This window comes from Eptesicus fuscus, chromosome 6 (assembly GCF_027574615.1).
Source record: "Eptesicus fuscus isolate TK198812 chromosome 6, DD_ASM_mEF_20220401, whole genome shotgun sequence".
In the NCBI taxonomy this organism is placed as follows: Eukaryota; Metazoa; Chordata; class Mammalia; order Chiroptera; family Vespertilionidae; genus Eptesicus; species Eptesicus fuscus.
Window position 1 is genome coordinate 76,958,500 of NC_072478.1, and position 18,862 is coordinate 76,977,361.

The window sequence follows — 18,862 nt, forward strand, 5'->3', positions numbered from 1 at the left end:
GGAACGTCAACCTGCAGACTTAACGTTCATTTCAACTTGAGCCTCGTGACCGCCTTTCACCAAAGCTGGGCAATGGCCAAGTCAGCTGGGGAAGCACCCACTCTTCACAGATGAGAGGATGCAATGGTCAGGTGAGAGTTTCCAGAAGCCCTGTGTGCGCATGTGTAATGAGTTGGAAAGGATGAAGAAGGCACACACCAAACATGGAAGGCACCCTCGGTGAAGCAGGACTGAGGCTATGAGAAAGGGAACTTCCGCTTTGTGACACTGTGTGTCTCTATCATTTAACTCTCTTACGGCCATATATTGCTGGACTCATTTATTAAAGTCTAATAAAAAATGCATTTTCAGAATTTTTAAAGAAATGCATGTCACCCCACCCACAGCTGTGTGCCAGGCCCTGTTTCTCCTGTAGTGCTTATGAAGCCACAGTGACTGGAACAGAAGAAAGACCTCCTGGGCACAGGAACGGGGCTGGAAAGAGGAGAGTCCACCCAGAGAAGAGCTCTCCAACCAATCCTCACAGGTTTCATTGAAGACAGAGGGGTCAGATCAACCAATTGGAACTAAATTTCCATGTAACTATATTTTGAGGGTCTGTTTAAGCAAAGCTATCAAAACAGAACGTCTAAATAATCCAAATGTGGTTAGGATTCTAGCGATAATCTCTGTATTTCAACAAACACTTATTAAGTACCTATTATGTGCCAGAAATTAGGTAAAGAATGCTAGTAGCGCTGTATGAAATGTGCTTCCTATGTATGGCCTACATTACATAGAACAATTATTCCTAAGCATATGATCATATTACTCTGAGTGGCTGAATTTATTCAGGGTAGATGATGTTACCTAAACTGTTTTTATTCATATTCACATATTGAGACACCAGAAATTCTCATAGATGGCAAAGTTATCCAAGAAAATCTCTACATGGCAAGAGAGCTGCTATTAATTTCAGGATCCCCTAAACCCGTGGGTCAGCAAACTGCGGCTGGCGAGCCACATGCGGCTCTTTGGCCCCTTGAGTGTGGCTCTTCCACAAAATACCACAGCCTGGAAGAGTCTATTTTGAAGAAGTGGCGTTAGAAGAAGTTTAACTTTAAAAAATTTGGCTCTCAAAAGAAATTTCAATCGTTGTACTGTTGATATTTGGCTCTGTTTACTAATGAGTTTGCCGACCACTGCCCTAAACCATTTTACATTGAAAAGCTATGTGGTCAATGGGCAAAGGACAAGGACATGAACTTGCCAGACCACAGGCCCAGCTCTTCAGTGTCGCACGCATTTCTGAACATTACTTGAATCTAGGTTTCCTGATACTTGAAATGAGATATATATGTCCAGGGATCCTACCCAAACTGACTTCAGGCCTCAACTCACAGAGCTCTCCGTGTTCCCTGACCAGCCCATGAAGATTAGCAGGCTGATGTGATTATGTAAATTCCACTAACTGGTTGGAGACTCTGTGTCCTTCTCAGTCACCTTCCATTAAGAGAGTGACAGATCAGGCCAATGGCACCAGAGGCTCCCAAAGTTCAGCTGGTGGAATGAGCATGGCCACCGGGCCACATGTGAAAACAGTCTGCACACACATACACACACCAACTAGAATTCCACTTTGTTAAGGGAAAGTGCCAAGCCAGCAGTGTAATAGCAAGCTATTAGGGAAATGCTAGTGAACAGTGGAGCTTCCTTTTTTCACTCCCTGAGGATAATGGAAAGCAGTGTACTCTGTTTTAAAATCCATTACTTCCTAAAAGAGGCCAGGAAAGACACTGTTACTATTGCCCACTGATCTTTGGCATCCCTGCTTGGGTTCTTGCTTCATCTTTGTTTTCTAGCCCAAGAAAGAAGGTCCCTTTGTAACCCTGAGACCTTGAAAGAATTAACAATAGACATGCTAATTGGGGGAAAAAGCAAATGATAATCAAGCAAGCCCAACACTAAGAATTTCATCTCGCCTCCCTCCAGAGTATTCAAATTCCTGCCTCTTCCCAGGAGGGCTGGAAGACTGAGGGTTTTGCTAACACAGCCTCCGGCTAATTGTGTGTAAGCTCAGGAGCACACACGGGGCTGAGAGCCAGCACATGCCTTTCCACCAGGGGCTCGGCTGCTATAATCTGAGAAAACATGTGCTTGCATGGCTGGGGGGTCCATTAATTATTATGGGATGTGTGCATGAGAGAAAAAAGAGCCACATTTGTTTTCTAGTCACCAGCAGCAAAGCGCCCATTCTGGGAGGGCTGCACGCGATCTCCTTTAGGGAGACAAGCCAGCAATGTGAAGCAGAAGTACACAGACAGCGTCGGGACAGCGCTGCTCCCAGGACAGTCCAGAGACAAGTGGAGGGCTGACAGAGACACGGCATTCCAGGAGCTGCAGCTGAAACCAACACCCACAAGCCATCAACCCTGGGCCTTTCAGCAGCAGCAGTGCCGAAGGCAGTGCAGCCACATCGCATCCTGCCTCTTCCCTGCTCAGGACTCTTCCTTCACACTCAGTGTTGGAGGAGAGAAGGTCCCGCTCCCCTCTGTGCCTTCACTGGGGGGAACTTTCTGGGCCAGGCCAAGGACCAATGTGTAGAAGTTACCCACAGAAAACCTTCTGACTCAACATAAGGGCGCTGGCTCGCCCAGTGCTGCGAGTCCAAGCCTCGTCCCCGAGGAGGGGGCTCCACAGAAGGCACGCTGTGCTCTGTGCAGGCATTCTCCTGTGGGTGTGTCCTGTGGAGGGAGTTCCCATTTCTTAGTAGTGATCAAGTGCACTGAACGTCCTGACACATAAGTCTTTCTGGGCATCGGTATTCACTCCCCTGGGACAGATTCTCCAAAATGGAGTCACGGTGCCAATGAGGCAAAAATGCCCGCCAGAAATGCTGTGCCAACATATGCGCCCATCAGCAGCACCCGGCAGGGAGCACCGCTCCACTTCCCAACCCCCATCTGCAGATGCCCACCCGGCATGGCTCTGGGAGCTGCTCTGAAGCAGTGTTTGGATATACCGCTGAAGGTCCGTAAGTAAGCAACAGAGCCGGTTAGAGCAGCTCACCAACTCTGCCCCATCACAGAAGTGGGAGTAAAAAGGCACATGGGGAAACTGCTTAAGTCGGAGAATAAGTAGATTAGTAGGGCATCAAATGTCACCCCCGCATGTTCTGGTCAGTTTGCAGGTATATTCCTCAGGTATACTCACACACGGAGACAGCAGCTGCGAGCCCAAGGGGGCAGCTCATCACCCAGCCCCTCTGCACCGGGGTTCTCCCCTGGACAGAGAAGATGGGTCCATAAGAATTCTGCCCGCTGCCCTCCCAGACTTCCTCCGGGCTGAGTGGTCCTGTTCTGGCTACAGGCAGTCCTGTTATGTCTTAGTGTGAAGGGCAGGAGGGGCCAGTCCCATGGCCACAGGGCAGAGGAGTTAGGCCTCAGAGAGAAGAGATCTGGAGGCTGCAAGTGTCCTTCATGGAGCGGGAGGGGATTTAGCCGGTCTCAGAGACGCTGCAGGGGAGCAGTGGAACACGGTGTCCCATGGCCAGGAGAGAGGTGCCCGGCATGTGTCCTTTTCCTTCCTCCTCCTGAAGGCAGATTCAAAGGCCATTCTGCGGCATTCTGAGCAACACAGACCTTCAGCTCTGAGATTCAGGGGTCAATGAAACAGATGACATGTGCGGCTTGAGCCAGGTTCCCCGCCCCCTCAGGTAAAGGGGGGTTGGCACACCCTGGGGAGCCACACCCAGAAACTGCCCAGTCGGGCAGCAGGACACACCAGCCCCTCCAGCTGAGGCAGAGTCACGGCCAAGGCAGCCGGAGGAGGCCTCTCACTCCTCAGTTAAGAGCCACATCCCTTTCTGTGTGCTCACGGACATTGTCATTTAAGAGAATGCCTCGGAAAGGTACCAAGGTCCCCAAACTAATTAACTTTCATCTCTGCTGTCCCTGTGTGTGTGAAGGCCTTGCCCTCTGCCCACTCTCTCTAGGAGGAACATTAAAGGCAGGGCATTAGTTTAAGAACATGCCATTTAAAACAAAAGTACTCTAAAGATAGCCTTGGATGTCCGTCTAAATCATCCTGAGTCCATTTTCTGGCCCCAGAACCCGCCTGGTCAGTGCCCCAAATGGGCCCTACTGTGGGGCCTGCTACCCATAAAGAATGCCTTTCACGGTTCATTGGTTGAATTAATCTGATATAAAATGAAACCCTGAGTGTTGGGATCTTAATGAGTTTAGGCAGAGCCGAAAGCAGGCCACAGTAGATTTATTAATAACAAAGGCCAAGGAAAGAGGTTTCGAAAAATTAAAACAGAAGTCAGTGAAAGAGGGAAAATACAATCTGATCACTTTAGTAAAAGATGATGATGTGTTTCGTGAGCACATGGGCCTTGCTCCACCTGGACCTCGGATGCTCTGACTTCCTCCTAGAATGTGTAGGCACCTTACTCTCTTCAGTGAGTTGCAGGGAGGCTTGAGTGTGAGTGTTTCTTACTGTTCAGGGATGGGTGTGCTAACATAATGATTCACACCTGTGTGCTACCCAGCCAGCCCTGAGCCCTGGTGGAAATGACCCTAGTGATTTTCTCTTCAAAACTGGCACATCCACCTCAACCTCCTCTTCCTAATCCAATGAAATCTGATGCCTCTTACATCCCTTAATATGCAAGAAATCTACAAACAGAGCCACAGCAGCCCTGTCACTGTGGGCAGAACCACTGAGCAGGGCCCATACTCAGCACTTTCCAGAGTTCAGGGAGGGTGCTAAGTCAGTCCCAGGCCCTGGAAACAGCCACTCCCAGCCCACAGACACCTGGTTTTCTAGCTCCCTGCACCTTGGCACCTGGGCACACGTACGTTCTGGGAATTGCACCATAACAACTCAATCTCCTGCAGATAGAACATGGCTCAAAAAAAGACAATGGTCCAGTCCTCTGGGGTCCATTGGAAATGGGAACCCCCTCTGTGGGGGGCCTTCTTCAGCAGTGCAGCCTGGGAAGGGGGAGATGACAGCCTGGAGGGGTGCAGGAGAGGGCTCGGGGAGGGCAGAGGCTCGGTCCTGGGGAGCCACACCCAGAAACTGCCCAGTCGGGGCAGAAGGCCATTAGACTTACTGAGAGACCTCCTCAGTTTTTGCTTGTCTGTTTGTTTGTTTTTAAATAAAGAAAGAAAAGAAAAACAAGGCAGGCAAGATATGGATCTGGTAAATTTTACCGGCAGGCATGATTTTGATATAGTTTTCAAGGCATTTGCAAAACTTGCCTAGTAAGTTTGCCTCACAATGTAGGATCTGCCTCTCACTCTGCCCCTGCTCCACGGGACTAAAAATTCCACACAATTATTCCCATCTCCATTATGAATTGCTTTTTACTCTCTGCTGCTCTTGTCATCAAGATTCTCTAATCAATACCCTCAGTTTCAGAAAAAAACAAAGGAACAGAGAAAGTAATGGCTTGCTGGAGTTAAGAAATCCTGCTGAGTGAGCCCCAGTAGCAGCTGGGTCCTTGCAGGCAGATACATATAGTGCTTCCTTGTTTAAAAAAATAAAGGTGCAGTTTAACGTAATTAAACACTCTATGTTTAAGTGACATGTGGTTTGAATGGTTGCTTTAAAAAGAAAAAACACCCTCAAAGGGGAATAATGAACCAGAATTATTGCTTTGGCACAGAAAGGAGGAGACAGGTTTACTACCCAGGCCCCCCCGCCCCCCCGCACTGTTCCCTAAGGAGCAGGAGCTGGGTGGGAGGGGCCCAGGCCTGTGTGCAGTGGCGCCCTAGAACCAGGAGCCCAGTGGCCAGTGGCTGGGGGGCTTCAGCAGGGCAGGGAACACTAAACCAGCCAGTGAGAGCTCGTGCCCAGGACTCCCAAAGGCAGGGAGGCTGAGTGGCATGCCTCCATTTTGGTTCCAGATCTGCCCTTTACTTGTTTGTCCTGTGCATCCGGGAGTGTTTTAAGGACCTCAATAGCCTCATCTGAAAAAACGGGGATCATAATGCAGACTTAACTGTTGTGGAAAGTCAGAAGACCCCTCCTGCCTAACACGGTGGGTGGTCAGTAAGTGGCACCTCTTGAATCACCGACCCTCCCTTTGTTTTCCACAGTGCCCAGGGGCAGGTATTGGTAAAAGAGACCACGGTGATGATTTTTCTGCTTATAAAGGGGACTGATTCAAAAGTGGGGTCCAACCCCAATCTGAACCTCCACACACAGCCTAGAAATAGCATCAAACCCTCATTAGCACTCGGACTCACAGCACGGCAGATGAAGATTCACAGAGGTTAGCAGAATGCAAGGCAATGCAGGAGCCCCTTGGAGAAAGGGTGCGAGCTACAAAATTATAAAACCTCACTAGGAGATGCGGGCACGCGATCACACGGAGGAAATTACCAATGCCTTGAGCTGTGAAGCACCAGAAAGCCATTCAGGCACCTAGGAATCACCTATCTGGCACGTGGCCATGTGTCTTCCACACCGAGACAGGTATGTGTATGTATAATCAGCCCATTCAAAGCTCCCAAAGCAGGAGGCAGTGCTCTGTTGTAAAACAAAACTGAGATGAAATAGCCATCATCCTTTCAAATATCCTCTGAGAGTTTGGTATTTGAGGCACATCCTGTGATGTACTTCTCTCTGACCTCAAACACTTTGATTCTTTTTTTCAAGTTCACATAAAAGACAGAAGGGGCTCAGTTTGGTCTACTGTACCACCAACCTCCACTGAATCTGAATTCTTTGCTGGTGTGGAGAATTCGTTGTTATTCCAGATAATTAGAAAGTGGAGATAAAGAGCCGTTCCGTTACAGAGGCCTAGCCCTCGGAGACTTCGGCTCCTTATTTAAAAACAGGTCAGTTCCCACCGTTCCCAGAAGGCTTTCCAGGGTACACTCAGATACTGAAAGTCCCATCCTGACATCCTTTCCTTCTATTCACAATATACTTGCAGAATTTGAGAATATGGCTTGTCCTGAAGGCTTACAACAAATGCTTCAATTTTCTATTCTCCAAATAAAAATCAATGGCAACGGAGAGGTAAAATCAATGTCTAGCGCTCTGTAGGGAGAAGTCCTCCCCCCCTCCCCCCCCGCCCGGCCCATCTCTTGCCCACAGAACAATAAATCAGACCTTGCCATCCTGACTGGCAGCAAATCCCCGAGAGCAGAGCCCTCTGCAGGTCGTGTGACTTTCTGTCCACCCCTCTGTCCCTTATAAGGTTGTTTTATTTAAGAAGACCCAGGAGAATATTTTTTAAAACCCAAGTCAGTAAAAATAACATATGGCTGTGTTAAAAACTCTTCTTCCCCAAACTAACCCATTTTCCACGGGGATCTTTGGCATCGAAGACCAGAGTTTGATTTAACTGTCTCCCTAAGGACCCATTTTCCATTATTAAGCCTTAGAGAATGTGTAGGTACCCCAGACAACCAATGACAGGCTTCCTGTCACCACAGATTAGCTTGCATTCTCTAGACTTCCTTGTAAATAGAAATCATAGAATATATACTCCTTTTTAAAATTGGTCTGTCTCCTTTCACTCGGCACACTTATGACATTCATTCATGCTGCCAGAGGTATCAATAGCCTACTTCTTTTTATTGCTGAGTAGTGTTCCATTATAACAGAGAGACCACATTTGGTTTATCCATTCATCTGTTGATGGGTATTTGGGTTGTTTCCAGCTCTTTGCTACAGCAAATAAAGCTGCTATGGACATTCATGAGTGAGTCTTTGAATGGACCTATGTTTTAATCGCACATTCTAGGCACAGATCTTTTGTTGTACATATGTTTCGCCAATATTTCCTCCCAGTGTGTCTTATCTTTCTTTATCTTTCTACTTTCATAGCAGTGTCTTTTGAAGGTCAAGGTTTTTAATTTTGATTATATCTAATTTGTTGATCGCTTTATTTTGGCATTTACAGTTCATGGTTTTTGTCTTATTTAAGAAATCTTTGTCAAATCCGAGGTTACTTACTCTTGTTTTCTTCTAAACGTTTTATAGCCTTTGCTCTTATATTTATGATTTATTAGTTTGTAGAATCATAAAAATACTCATTTATAAATATTAACTGAAGAGAATTAAATAATAACAATATGAATTTTTATATAGTCACCACCTGATAATCAAGCTTTGACAGAAACAAACCACTGGGCAAAAACTATGAATGGAAGGAAATAGGTTGAAATGTCTTGATTCCTAGTTTAAGACTATATGACCATGGTTTATTTCTTGTTTCTTTTTACTTTTCTATGTTTTCTGTAACAAGCATCATCTATCATTATAAAAAATTGCAATATTGTAAAAAAGTCATTTAAGAGAAGGTTTCCCGATTCCAAGCTGACTTCACAATGCTCTTTAGTGCATGGACGGCCCCTTTTGGAGAACCAGAAAGGTGAGCACACTGCCAGGAATTCCTCTTTCCCAAGCTTAACGGCAGGAAGAGATGTAATAAAGAATTTCCAAAGAAAAGTCTCCAAAGAGAATGTGAGTTTGGCTGAAGCCGCTAGGAGAAACCAAAGACAAAACCAAACACAAGCCCGATAAAGAAAGAGAACCACCACAGAGGGAGGGCTGGTTGCCTGGCTTGTTCCACCCCCAAACTGCTTGCCCTGAGTTCTGTAGTCACAGACCTGTGTACCAAACCACTAGCTTCACTCACTCCAGCTCCGCCAGCTAGGAAAGCTAACGAAATTCTCTCCCTGATGTGCTCACCATCCTTTTATCTCAATCTGCTTGCAAAGGCAGTCTAAGTCTGCAGCCTCAAAATCAGCCCACGGCTGGTCCAGCCGCCTCTCTCTGTGTGTGTGTGTGTGCACTCCTGCCTGTCTGGCGGCGGGATTTGCCTCTTGAGCGGCTGCAGAGGCCAGATTGGCTGATGGAATTGCCTACAGATGTTTCTCAGAGAGAAAGATTACTTCCCTGATTGATGAATAGATAGAGTTGTCAACATGGTCTCCATGGTCAGAGGGGACCCCTGAAGTATAATGTGGAAAGACAGATGTTTCATCTGGGAAGGTGTCCAAGACCCTAAGAAGAGGTATGCATTTGGCTGATATGGCGGGCGGAGTAATTCAGGCTCGGAGGGGGAGAGGAGGGAAGCTGGACCCACAGCCACAGCCAACACCATTGCAGGGCCTCCCGGGTTCAGGCCACCTCCCAAATGCTATGAATGGAGTGGCATGCCTCCTCAATCGGCCTCTTCTTTGGGCTGTTTTTCCAATGGACAAATAGGCAATGTTATCAGAAATGGAGTCATCTTCTTAGTCCTTACCTCCTGAGTCACAAAAGGGGCAGCAGAAAGGACACTGGGATCCTCATGCTAAACCTCACAGGTTTCCAATCAGACTGGGGAGGGGCAAGGCACCTGGAGTGAGCATGCAACTTTGGGGTTTTCTGGCTGACCTTCCAGAATGAATCAGATAATAATAACAACTATTAATCATAACTGTTTTAGTAATTGGAAGATTACTATCATTATGTGACACTAGTTTATGTGCTTTATATACCTTTACCTTATTGAACTCTCACACAAACATACACACAAAATACCCTATGCAAGGATTAGTAAAATTTACTGCCCATAAATCCTCTCTGCAAGAATTACTAGAGGACGTATTCCAGGAAATACAAAAGAGGGCTGGAGTAAATACTTTCATTAAACCCATTTTACAGATGAGGAAGTACAGATTCAGGAAGGTAAAGTAATTAATTAAGATCACATGGCTAGGAAGCAGCCACTCTTATAATGGAGGCCAGATTGGTCTCATCTCCAAATCCATGCTTTAGCCACTGCAAGTCTGTGGTCACCAGGAGATGTGGGAGATGAGGATTACACTTTCAACACAGCAAGAATGTGCTGGTGCTTCCAACACAGACACGTGGTGCGCCCAGAAAACCACTATTTACACCTGGATATACCTGAATGCCAATGAGACTCCTGCCTCTGTCTCAAAGAGATTTGAGCTTAAAACTAAAAATCTCTTAACTGGAACTTCCAGAAAGGGCTGTATTCCAGGAGGAAACAGGTAATGGGCTCTCCACACCCCACACATACACACACATGCACACATACACATACAAACACACACACACATACATATACACACATACACACATGTAGATATATATACACACATACACACACACATACACACACACACACACACACACACACACAACCAGGTGGCTCAACAACCCAGAGCACTGGCCCAAAGTGTATTTGGAATTTGTAGCAAAAGAGGACATATCGTCCCTCCTTCAGAGAAAGAAGAAATCAAGTGTGTCAGGAGACTCTAGGATAGTTTTCTCAGAGTATGTATGTCTTATAAGGAATTTCCAATAAAAAAATTATTTTTTATATCCCATTCCACAGCAAAATTTATTTTCACTGAGGGTGGAAACAGGGTCTCTTGTTGACCTCTCTGGCCTCAGGGCCTAACGTGAACCTGGCCCACAGTAGGCACTCCGTGCCTTTCTGTAGGAGGACAATGGATGAGGGTAGACAAGGACAGGTCCATGGAGAGGCCAACACAAAGTAGTGATAAAAACGTAAGCTGTGGAGCTCAACAGCCCTGGTTTGAATCACGGCTGCTGCTCACTAGATATACAAGCAAATCACCAACACCTCTCTCTGCCTCAGTTCTCTCATTTTTAGAGTGAAGACAAAAATAAACACCCACTTGGCAAAATGGCTGGCAGAATTCAAGGATGGTGGTGCTGAGCTCAATGCCGGGCACATGCTTGGGCTTTGGGGTGAGATCTCTTCACTTCCAGGAGGAGCACTCCTGTCTGAGGGAGCAGCAAAGCGTCCAGGTCTCACAGACACAAAGGCTGACTGCTGTGAGAGGACCATCAGGCTAGGCCTGCTGCTGCAGGTACCACGCTTGTAGAGGCCCAGGGCGGGGAGGCTCTGCTCTTGTTGTCACTCCTGCTGGACCTTGTTTCCAAGGACAGAGCTCCTCAGCAGGATCAGAGGAAACCGAGGAGAGGGTTGAGGGAAATTAAAACATCTTCCTCACAAGTTGCTGAATCTAGAACCGGAGTCATAACTCCTGGGCCGTCACACACCTCCAGGCAGTGTGAAGAGGGGGGCAGCAGAGGCACTGAAATCACCTTTCTCCCCCAACCACACACATCCAACCCCACTCCTAAAAAAAGCCTGCTTTTTGGGTCTGTGTCTCTGCTTTCTTGCTGGGAGTACTTTGCAGGACTGAAGGCAGAAGTAGCCTGAAATCAAAGGCTCTTTCTGTCATTTGTAAAAGCCTACGCCCACTGGCTGGATAATGCTGGGAGTGGGTGGGGGGAGGCAAAGGCTTTGAGGACCCTGAAGAACAGTGGGGAGATGTCCCCTGGGCTGGGGAAGAGAGACTATCAGACACTGCCCCTGTGGGAAGAGCAAGACACGTTATCAGAAGGAATGGTGGTGGGCTGGGCACCCAGCCAGACAAAGATGCCACATTCTATATGGTCATGACACAGACAGCCCCTGGTGGTCATGTCAGTGGCAACCAGGAGACTAAAGGTCCCGCCAGTGTTTTCTTAGCTACAAGCTTCCTGGGTCCTGGGGTCGTTCTGGGAGGAGGGACAGTGCCAATAATGACCAAGCAAGGGTTTTCTGTTCCTCGGCTCAGATAAGGGCTCAGAGTCAAGTAAAGGAAATAAAGAGTCAAATGTAAAGGAAATAAAGATATTGACATTCTTTGCAAATCTGTGTCTGAGAACCATATCAGGAGTCCAGGTACCAAATACCATATCAAACCACAGCACAAACACCCGCTCTGCCTCTGCCTCCTGCCCCCCAGTTAGCGATGGCGCACCCCCAGATCCAGCAGGTGGAGAGCACCCCCGACCTCCTGCCTTACCTGGGAAGCAGGTGCTTGCGGCTGACACACAGGGCCGTCTGGTAGTCCTGGGTCACACACACCTTGTGTGGGCTGCACTTCACCTTCAGGCAGGGGTCTTTGGATGCATCCAGGGCTGAGGCAAAAAAGAACAGAAATGGGCGGTTAGGACCTCCAGGGAACATCTAATTTCTATTTCTACTCAAATAGATGAGTGGGATGTAAACACACCATGAGTTTGCACTCTGCGCTGTTTTCTTAGGCTGGAGGAGATTGGAATGGAACCGACACGAGGGAATTCTGTGTCTACTGCACATGTTTTCTTCACATCAGGAAAGTGATTCCATTGTGCCATGGGGACCCGCAGCATCTTCATCGTTGGCAGAAATTACTTTTAAAATCCTCTAAATCCTACATGCTCTAAGGACCAAGAGCTATTTTCCCTCTATGGTTGTTTGTCTGCCATTGCTTTTTATGACTTCATCCATGCCTAATTTTACTTATTTCCTACAACAGAAAAAGTCCTTGAGGACAGAGTTTTTTGTTCTTGTTTCTTCAGGGACTTCAGCTCAATCCAATGGACGCTGTGCATAAATAAGCCTATTTTAAGTTTTGTGACGAACATCCAGAAGCACAAGACAGTTCTGTGCCACACACAGTTACAATACAATAGGGAGGGGGAAAAGCTTCCCCATAAATATTTATTGTGCAGGGAGAATTAGATAAGGGCCATGACGGGCATGTAAAGTGATAACAGAGCTGGAGAGAAAAACAGAGATCAATTTCTGGGGCAAGGAGTAATGAAGCATTAATATGTGAATTGGATTTTGAAGGATGGGCAGGAATTTGAAAAGCAAAGAGAGAAAAGACACCCGAGGCCGGGTGGTCACATCCGCCAATGAAGGGAAGCATGTCTGGGCAATCATAAGATATTCCATCTGACTAGTAAGTGAGCTTTATGCATGGGAATAATGACAGCGAGGAGAGTTCACTCAACCAAGCCACTGAGAAAGGGTCTCTAAGGACAGCAGTTCCTACAATGCAACACTTCCTAGAACAGGCAGAGCAGCAGGCCCCAGCTCATCAGCACCCACCTGCTCAGGTGGCTCCTCATCAAGGCAGAGAAGTGACCACAGGGGAGTCTCTGCAAAGCAGAAACCATTGTGCCACCTCCCTGCTCCAGGGCCTGATGCCTGTGAGGCTGTAGCTCTCTCATGACTCTCTCCTGGGGAGGTGAGTTTCCCCACGTCCTCTCCACCAAACATTTGGTTAAACAAATCAGCTTCCAGGGCAGGGATAGCAAAACTGCCACGAGAAATGCCATCCTTCCTCCACCACGGGTCCCTCACCCTCACCATCTCCCTGCACGCAGACAATCATTGTTCCTCAGCCGGCCCAGGCCTAGAATCTCAGTACCATTTTCCTCCGATGGCTGCTGGGAGTGTCTCCAGGGACCTGAACACAAACATCCAAAGGCATTTCTGCCGCTTGCACCGCTCAGGGTGCGCCCTCTGCGCAGCAGCCTCAGCGCTGGAAACAGAAGCCAGGTGAGTGGTTAGGCCAGTCAGGTCAGCAACAAGGCTGCGTCCTGGTTGGTCCCAGGGGAGCCACCTGGCAGAGCTTACTTCCCAAGGAACCTGCTGGAGCTCAGCAGGAGGAAATGAGCTGCCAGATAAGAGAGAGGCTGCATGGAGCCACCTGGAAAGAGGGCTCGCTCTGAGCTCCTGAGCTGAGAGCTGCCTCCTGCACTCTGGGTCTGCCCCACGGTCCTCTGGGGCTGGGCTTTCTGGATGGATCCCTCTTGGTCCTGGGGACTTCCATACAAGAAGCCTGAATGCTGATGTGTCTCAGGCCGCCCTGTCCCCCACCCACCAATCCAGGTGGCAGTCCAACTAACTTTGATTACTTTCCAAGACACATCCAAACTTGAACCCACAATGAAGACTGATGACCAGGTGACAATTAATGAGGACCACGCTGGCCCTTAGCTGCCCCTTCTCACACGCCAAACCACCTCAGGATGAAGTACACTTACGGATCTGAAGAAACTTGGGGCCAGACCACTGGCAGCCAGGCCACAGGTGCCAGCCGAGGCTTCCCTGGCAGGTGCCACCTAACCCTGGGGTTTTCACTGGAGACAGCTCAGAGATGGAGACTAACAGGCTGGCCTAGAGGGACGGTGCCACAACCTGCAGTCCTACGTGACAAGCTTTATGGCCCAATTCGAGCTTCTTTCTGCTTCTGCAGCCAACTTCACAAGCATGCCATGTCCACACGGCGGTCTGCAGGGCCTCACTGGACCATACAGTCCCAAGGCATGTCCGTCAGCTGACCTCATGGGGAAGAACACAGACTGTCTGAGTTTGAATGCTGGCTCTGCTGCTTACCAACCTTTCCCTTCCTCAGTGCCTCTCCCGTTAAATGGGGTAATAACTGTACTGTTGCTTTTGGTTATCACAAGGATTGAATGAGTTAATATTTGTAAGTACTTAGAAAAGACCTGGTACATGTAAGTGCTCAGCTCAGACATCTTAGGTGTTTGTTAATTTAGTGTGTGTCTGTCTTTTGTTCTCAGAGTGAATAATAAGCCTCCATAACAACAAGAACAATAGCTAACACTTGCCCTGTGCTTTTGACATGCAGGCAGTGAACTAAGCCCTCTAATTGGATTACCATATTTCATTCTCACAGCACCCAAGAAGGAAGCTGCTGCTAATATGCCCATTTTACAAATAAAGGTCTGAAAGAGAAGTCCCCGGTGAGAGGAGCAGAGGGCATTTGACACCTGGTGGGGGACTCCAGGACCCAAACTCTTACCACCACAAGCCAGCAGCAGAGGATCACCTGGGATCTCCTTTTTTTAAAAAAAAAAAAATGTTTTTATTGATTTTTAAAGAGAGGAAGGGAGAGGAAGAGATGGAGGGAGGGAGGAAGAGAGAAAGAGACTTGAAAGAGAAACATTGATTGATTGCCTCCCACGTGCACCCCAACCGGGGATCAAATTTGGCAACTTGGGCATGGGCCCTGACCAGGAATCGAACCGGCAACCTTCTGTGCACAGGACAATACCCAACCAACTGAGCCACACCAATCAGAGCTAGGATCTCCTTTTAAAAGCTGCTGTGGCCCTCACCTCACAACAAATATAAAGCCAGATGCACCATGTTCCTGGGAGGCCTTCCGGCAGAATGAGTGTTAAGGGGTAAAAGCAGGGGCAGCCAGGGGCCTTGAGCTGCCTTGGCTGGGCCACTCACACACCACCCCAGAAGGTGGGGTGCCAGCTCTGGGCAAGTGCGCCCCCTGCATACTCCCTCTTAATGCAGCCACCACCCACATGAGTCAACTGAACAGTGGGCTGTTCCATTTTCTTTCTGCAACCGTGCCATCTGTCACCCTACCATTAGGCTACGAGTACTGTAGGTCACACACACCCCCGCCCCGCCCCATGCTTGACGCTAGCATTACTAAAACAAATAAACAGAAAACTCTAACAAAAAATACTAAATAAAAATCATCAGTTATTTAACTCTCTATGCATACTTCCTTAACAATTTGCATATAAAAATCAAGTAGGCTAAAATTAATTATCGGGGATTGAATACTTCAAACACGTATGTGAATTATTTAAATGAACTTCACAGAACAACAAAACAGTAACAGATCAAGCTGTCAGAGTTTATTTAATCACCAGGATTCGTCTTGTTTTGAAAAACAGCAACATTGGGATTTAAAGGGGATGTGGATGGTGAAAGGAGTGTGTCGGTTCCATTTAAATGCGGCCTCAATAAGCTTTCCCAGCAGCCCCAAGGCTCAGGTGGCACTCCTGAAAGGTGACACTTATGAAAAGCACCCAGCACACGTTTCGGACAGAGCCATGTGGCTCCACTTCTAAAGGGAATGATAAGGCATCAGAATAGTAAGTGAAAGAGGCTCTTTAATAAGGTGCCGGGAAATGGTGCAGGTGCGGAGGGAAGGGGCGAGACCAGCTGAGTGTCAGGGATACGCCCGACCAGCTCCTGTCCAGGTGCCAATGATTTCCGGAGACTGTGTGCCAACATTTGCTCACCGAGCACATGCCTCGTGTTGGGATGCAGCAATCTCTGTAAGTCGGCAAAGCTGTGCCTCTTCTGTCTCAATAACCTGCAGGACTTACGTGGACTTAAACAGGACACTGAGCCTAGCACAGAGCAGATACCCACAGGAGGTCAATGTCATCTTTCCTGCCCATGAACAAGTGTCAACTGGCACATGATACATGTCCAATTAATCTTTTAATACTTTTTACAAAAGCTTTTCTCAGAGAAAAAAAAAAGAATTAATTTAGAGAGATTTGTTGAGCAGGAAAACACTGAATTCAAAAGCCAATTAATTATAGGTTACGTGTAATTTAAAATTAATTTTATTCTTTAAGCTCACTGCTTGGTCTCAATTAAGGTACTGTAGTGATATTTTAATTATCCTAATTGTTTCCGAACTTGTTTTCAGTTAGAGTTATTTTTTAATTAGCTACACTGGTTTTAAAATCCTAACTCAAGCCTTTTCGCAGTCCTTGGGCACATCCTGCAAGCTCACAGGCAAAGGGCCATCCCAGCTGTCGCAGCCCAGCCGGGACCCCCTCAGAGATGCTGAGGGGAGAGGATGTTCCATTTTGTGCTTTGCCCTGGGGTCCCTGAGAGCCACCTGGGGAGTGATGCATGCTTATGTTTATTCCATTCACATTTGCAGAGCCTCCATTCTGTGCAGGCCCATCTTGGCAGGCGGGATCCAGCCTTTCCAGGGGTCGGGGGAGACTTCCTGGGGAGACTGACATCTATGGAGAAGTGGGCTTAACCCTCAGAATAGAATGAGGAAGAACCTTCTGGATAAAAAGAAGCTCCCCTCCCAGACGCAAGAGAAACCATAGCAGACTTGGGACCTGCAGCATTTCAGAGCCGGGAGCAGGAGGGTGAGTGAGGAGGCTGGAAAGCGTGGCAGCCTCATGGCAGAGGGCCTCAAAATCAGTGAGGACACTGGAGCCCCGCTCCCAAGCCCCACCGTGACGACACCCTCCCATGCTGGGTGTCTGTGGGCACCTGCTCTGTGGTAGAAGGGCAGGAAGGGAGAACCCTTTACACACATTTTATGTGGAAAGTGGCCCTTTGCTAAGAATGTATATGCTCACACCCTCACCCTCCAAATGAGACAGGGGTCAGAGTGGAGGTCCCAGTGCTCAGCCCCTGTTGCCTGCTTTCCTCCTCTGAGGGACCTCCATGCTTCCTCTCTGGGGACATTAGCTGCACAGAATTCTGGGAGGCAACAAGCCTAGATGGTAAGACCGATCAGCCAAGACTTAGCCTAAAACAGCCCTGTCAATGTGTGGTCCACTCTGGTGACCCCTAGAAACTTGCTCAGACAAAAGGCCACTCGACTTGCAAACAGTCGACAAATTAATGACTGACTGTTGTCTCCTTATTGCTTTTAAGGATGCTCTCTGCCCGAATCATGCTCATCTGAAGTTCGTGTGAAGAGCAAAGACACTCCCAGTGACTCATTAGGAGTGACTTAATGGATGATTGACAACAAAATTACCCTAAACTGTTAAAACCTCGGCAAGCTCAGATCTCAAACATTTATTACAGCTTGTCTGTCCCCATGGTAACCTGTGCATGCATCTTGTTTCCACCCCACCCCCAAAACACACACTCAGAGGGTCTTGTTTACTAGCGGATTCGATAGAGCCTGACAGAATAAAAAATAGAAGATTCCACCCATAGTATTTTGCTGGAACCAAAGAAGAATGACAGCGCGGACAGCCTGTCACTGTTCTCAGCTTTCAAACCAAGGGGTGGGCCAAGCTCTCTGAGGCTGAACAAAGGGGCCTATTGGCCACACGTCTAAAGAGGACAGGCAGTTAAGTGATGGGGATGGCTGCACATGTGTGCCCAGGGAGGGGGGGAGGGGAGTGCCTGAGGACCTGGGACAGACAAGGACAAAGGGACATAGGATGGAAGTACACATCTGACCAAAGATACCCCTCCTGGGACGAGACCTTTCCTTTCCCTTTAAAACAAGGCCCTGAGGACTCATTTCTTTCTTTGTTAAAACTAAGAGTGCTACGCACGTGTGTGTGTGTGTGTGTGTGTGTGTGTGTGTGTGTGTGTGTGTTTTGTAGGGTAATATCAACTATTAACAGCCTTTTTCGGAGGTCAATTTTTCAACCATGCTTTTAATGTTAAATATAGTTGGATGGGTGTGTGGGAGTTTATGATATTATTCCTTCAACTTTGGGGTATATTTAAACATTTTAATAACAAAAGGAAAGAAGGGTAGGAAATATCCTATGACTCACCAAGGAATGATTTAGGCAAAAATATGCATCTTACTGGTCTATAATAAGGAAAAATTTAAACAACTTGAATGCCCATCTGTATTAGACTGTATAGCCTGCCATAATAAAATACCACAGATGGGGTGGACTGAATAACAGAAATGTATTTCCTCACAGTTTTGGAGGCTAGAAGGCTGAGATTAGGGTGTCAATGTGGTCACTTTCTGATGAGAGCTCTCTTTCTGGCTTGCAGACAGCCACCTTCTTGCTGTGCCCTCACATGGCCTCTTCTAGGTGCACCAGGAGAGCAAGCGAGCTCTCTGATGTCTCTTCTTACAAGGACTCCTCTCCTATCACCAGGGCCCCACTGTTATGACCTCATTTAACCTCAGTGACTTCCTTAGAGACCTCATCCTCCAAGTATAGCCACAGAGAGGATTAAAGCTTCAACACAAACATTCAGTCCATACACCATCTATAGGGAAATGGTTACCTTGATTACAAGACATGCGCTTATAAAATACAGGGTGTCCCCCCAAAATGTATACACACTTAATTTTGAAAATCAACTGTATGTTAATAAACACTGACTTTATAATCACTCAAAGTGTGTATACATTTTTTGGGATGCCCTGTATTATCCAGCTGCTATAAAGGAGAAAGTCGGTCTGTATACTCTAACACAAGTAAATGTTTACAATGCATGAAAAAAGCGAGTTAAAGATGAGAAAAC

At 47.4% G+C, this 18,862-nt stretch overlaps 1 protein-coding gene across 2 annotated transcripts in view; it reads right to left on the minus strand.

Annotated features, from left to right (window-relative positions):
• The window catches only part of SPOCK1 (SPARC (osteonectin), cwcv and kazal like domains proteoglycan 1), a 465,949-nt gene that overhangs the window by 127,471 nt on the left and 319,616 nt on the right, over positions 1-18,862 (minus strand). For both annotated transcript variants that reach the window (XM_028148018.2, XM_054717880.1), the window contains one exon: positions 11,844-11,958. In XM_028148018.2, coding sequence (XP_028003819.1) covers positions 11,844-11,958 — 115 coding nt within the window. The remainder of the gene's footprint in view (positions 1-11,843; positions 11,959-18,862) is intronic.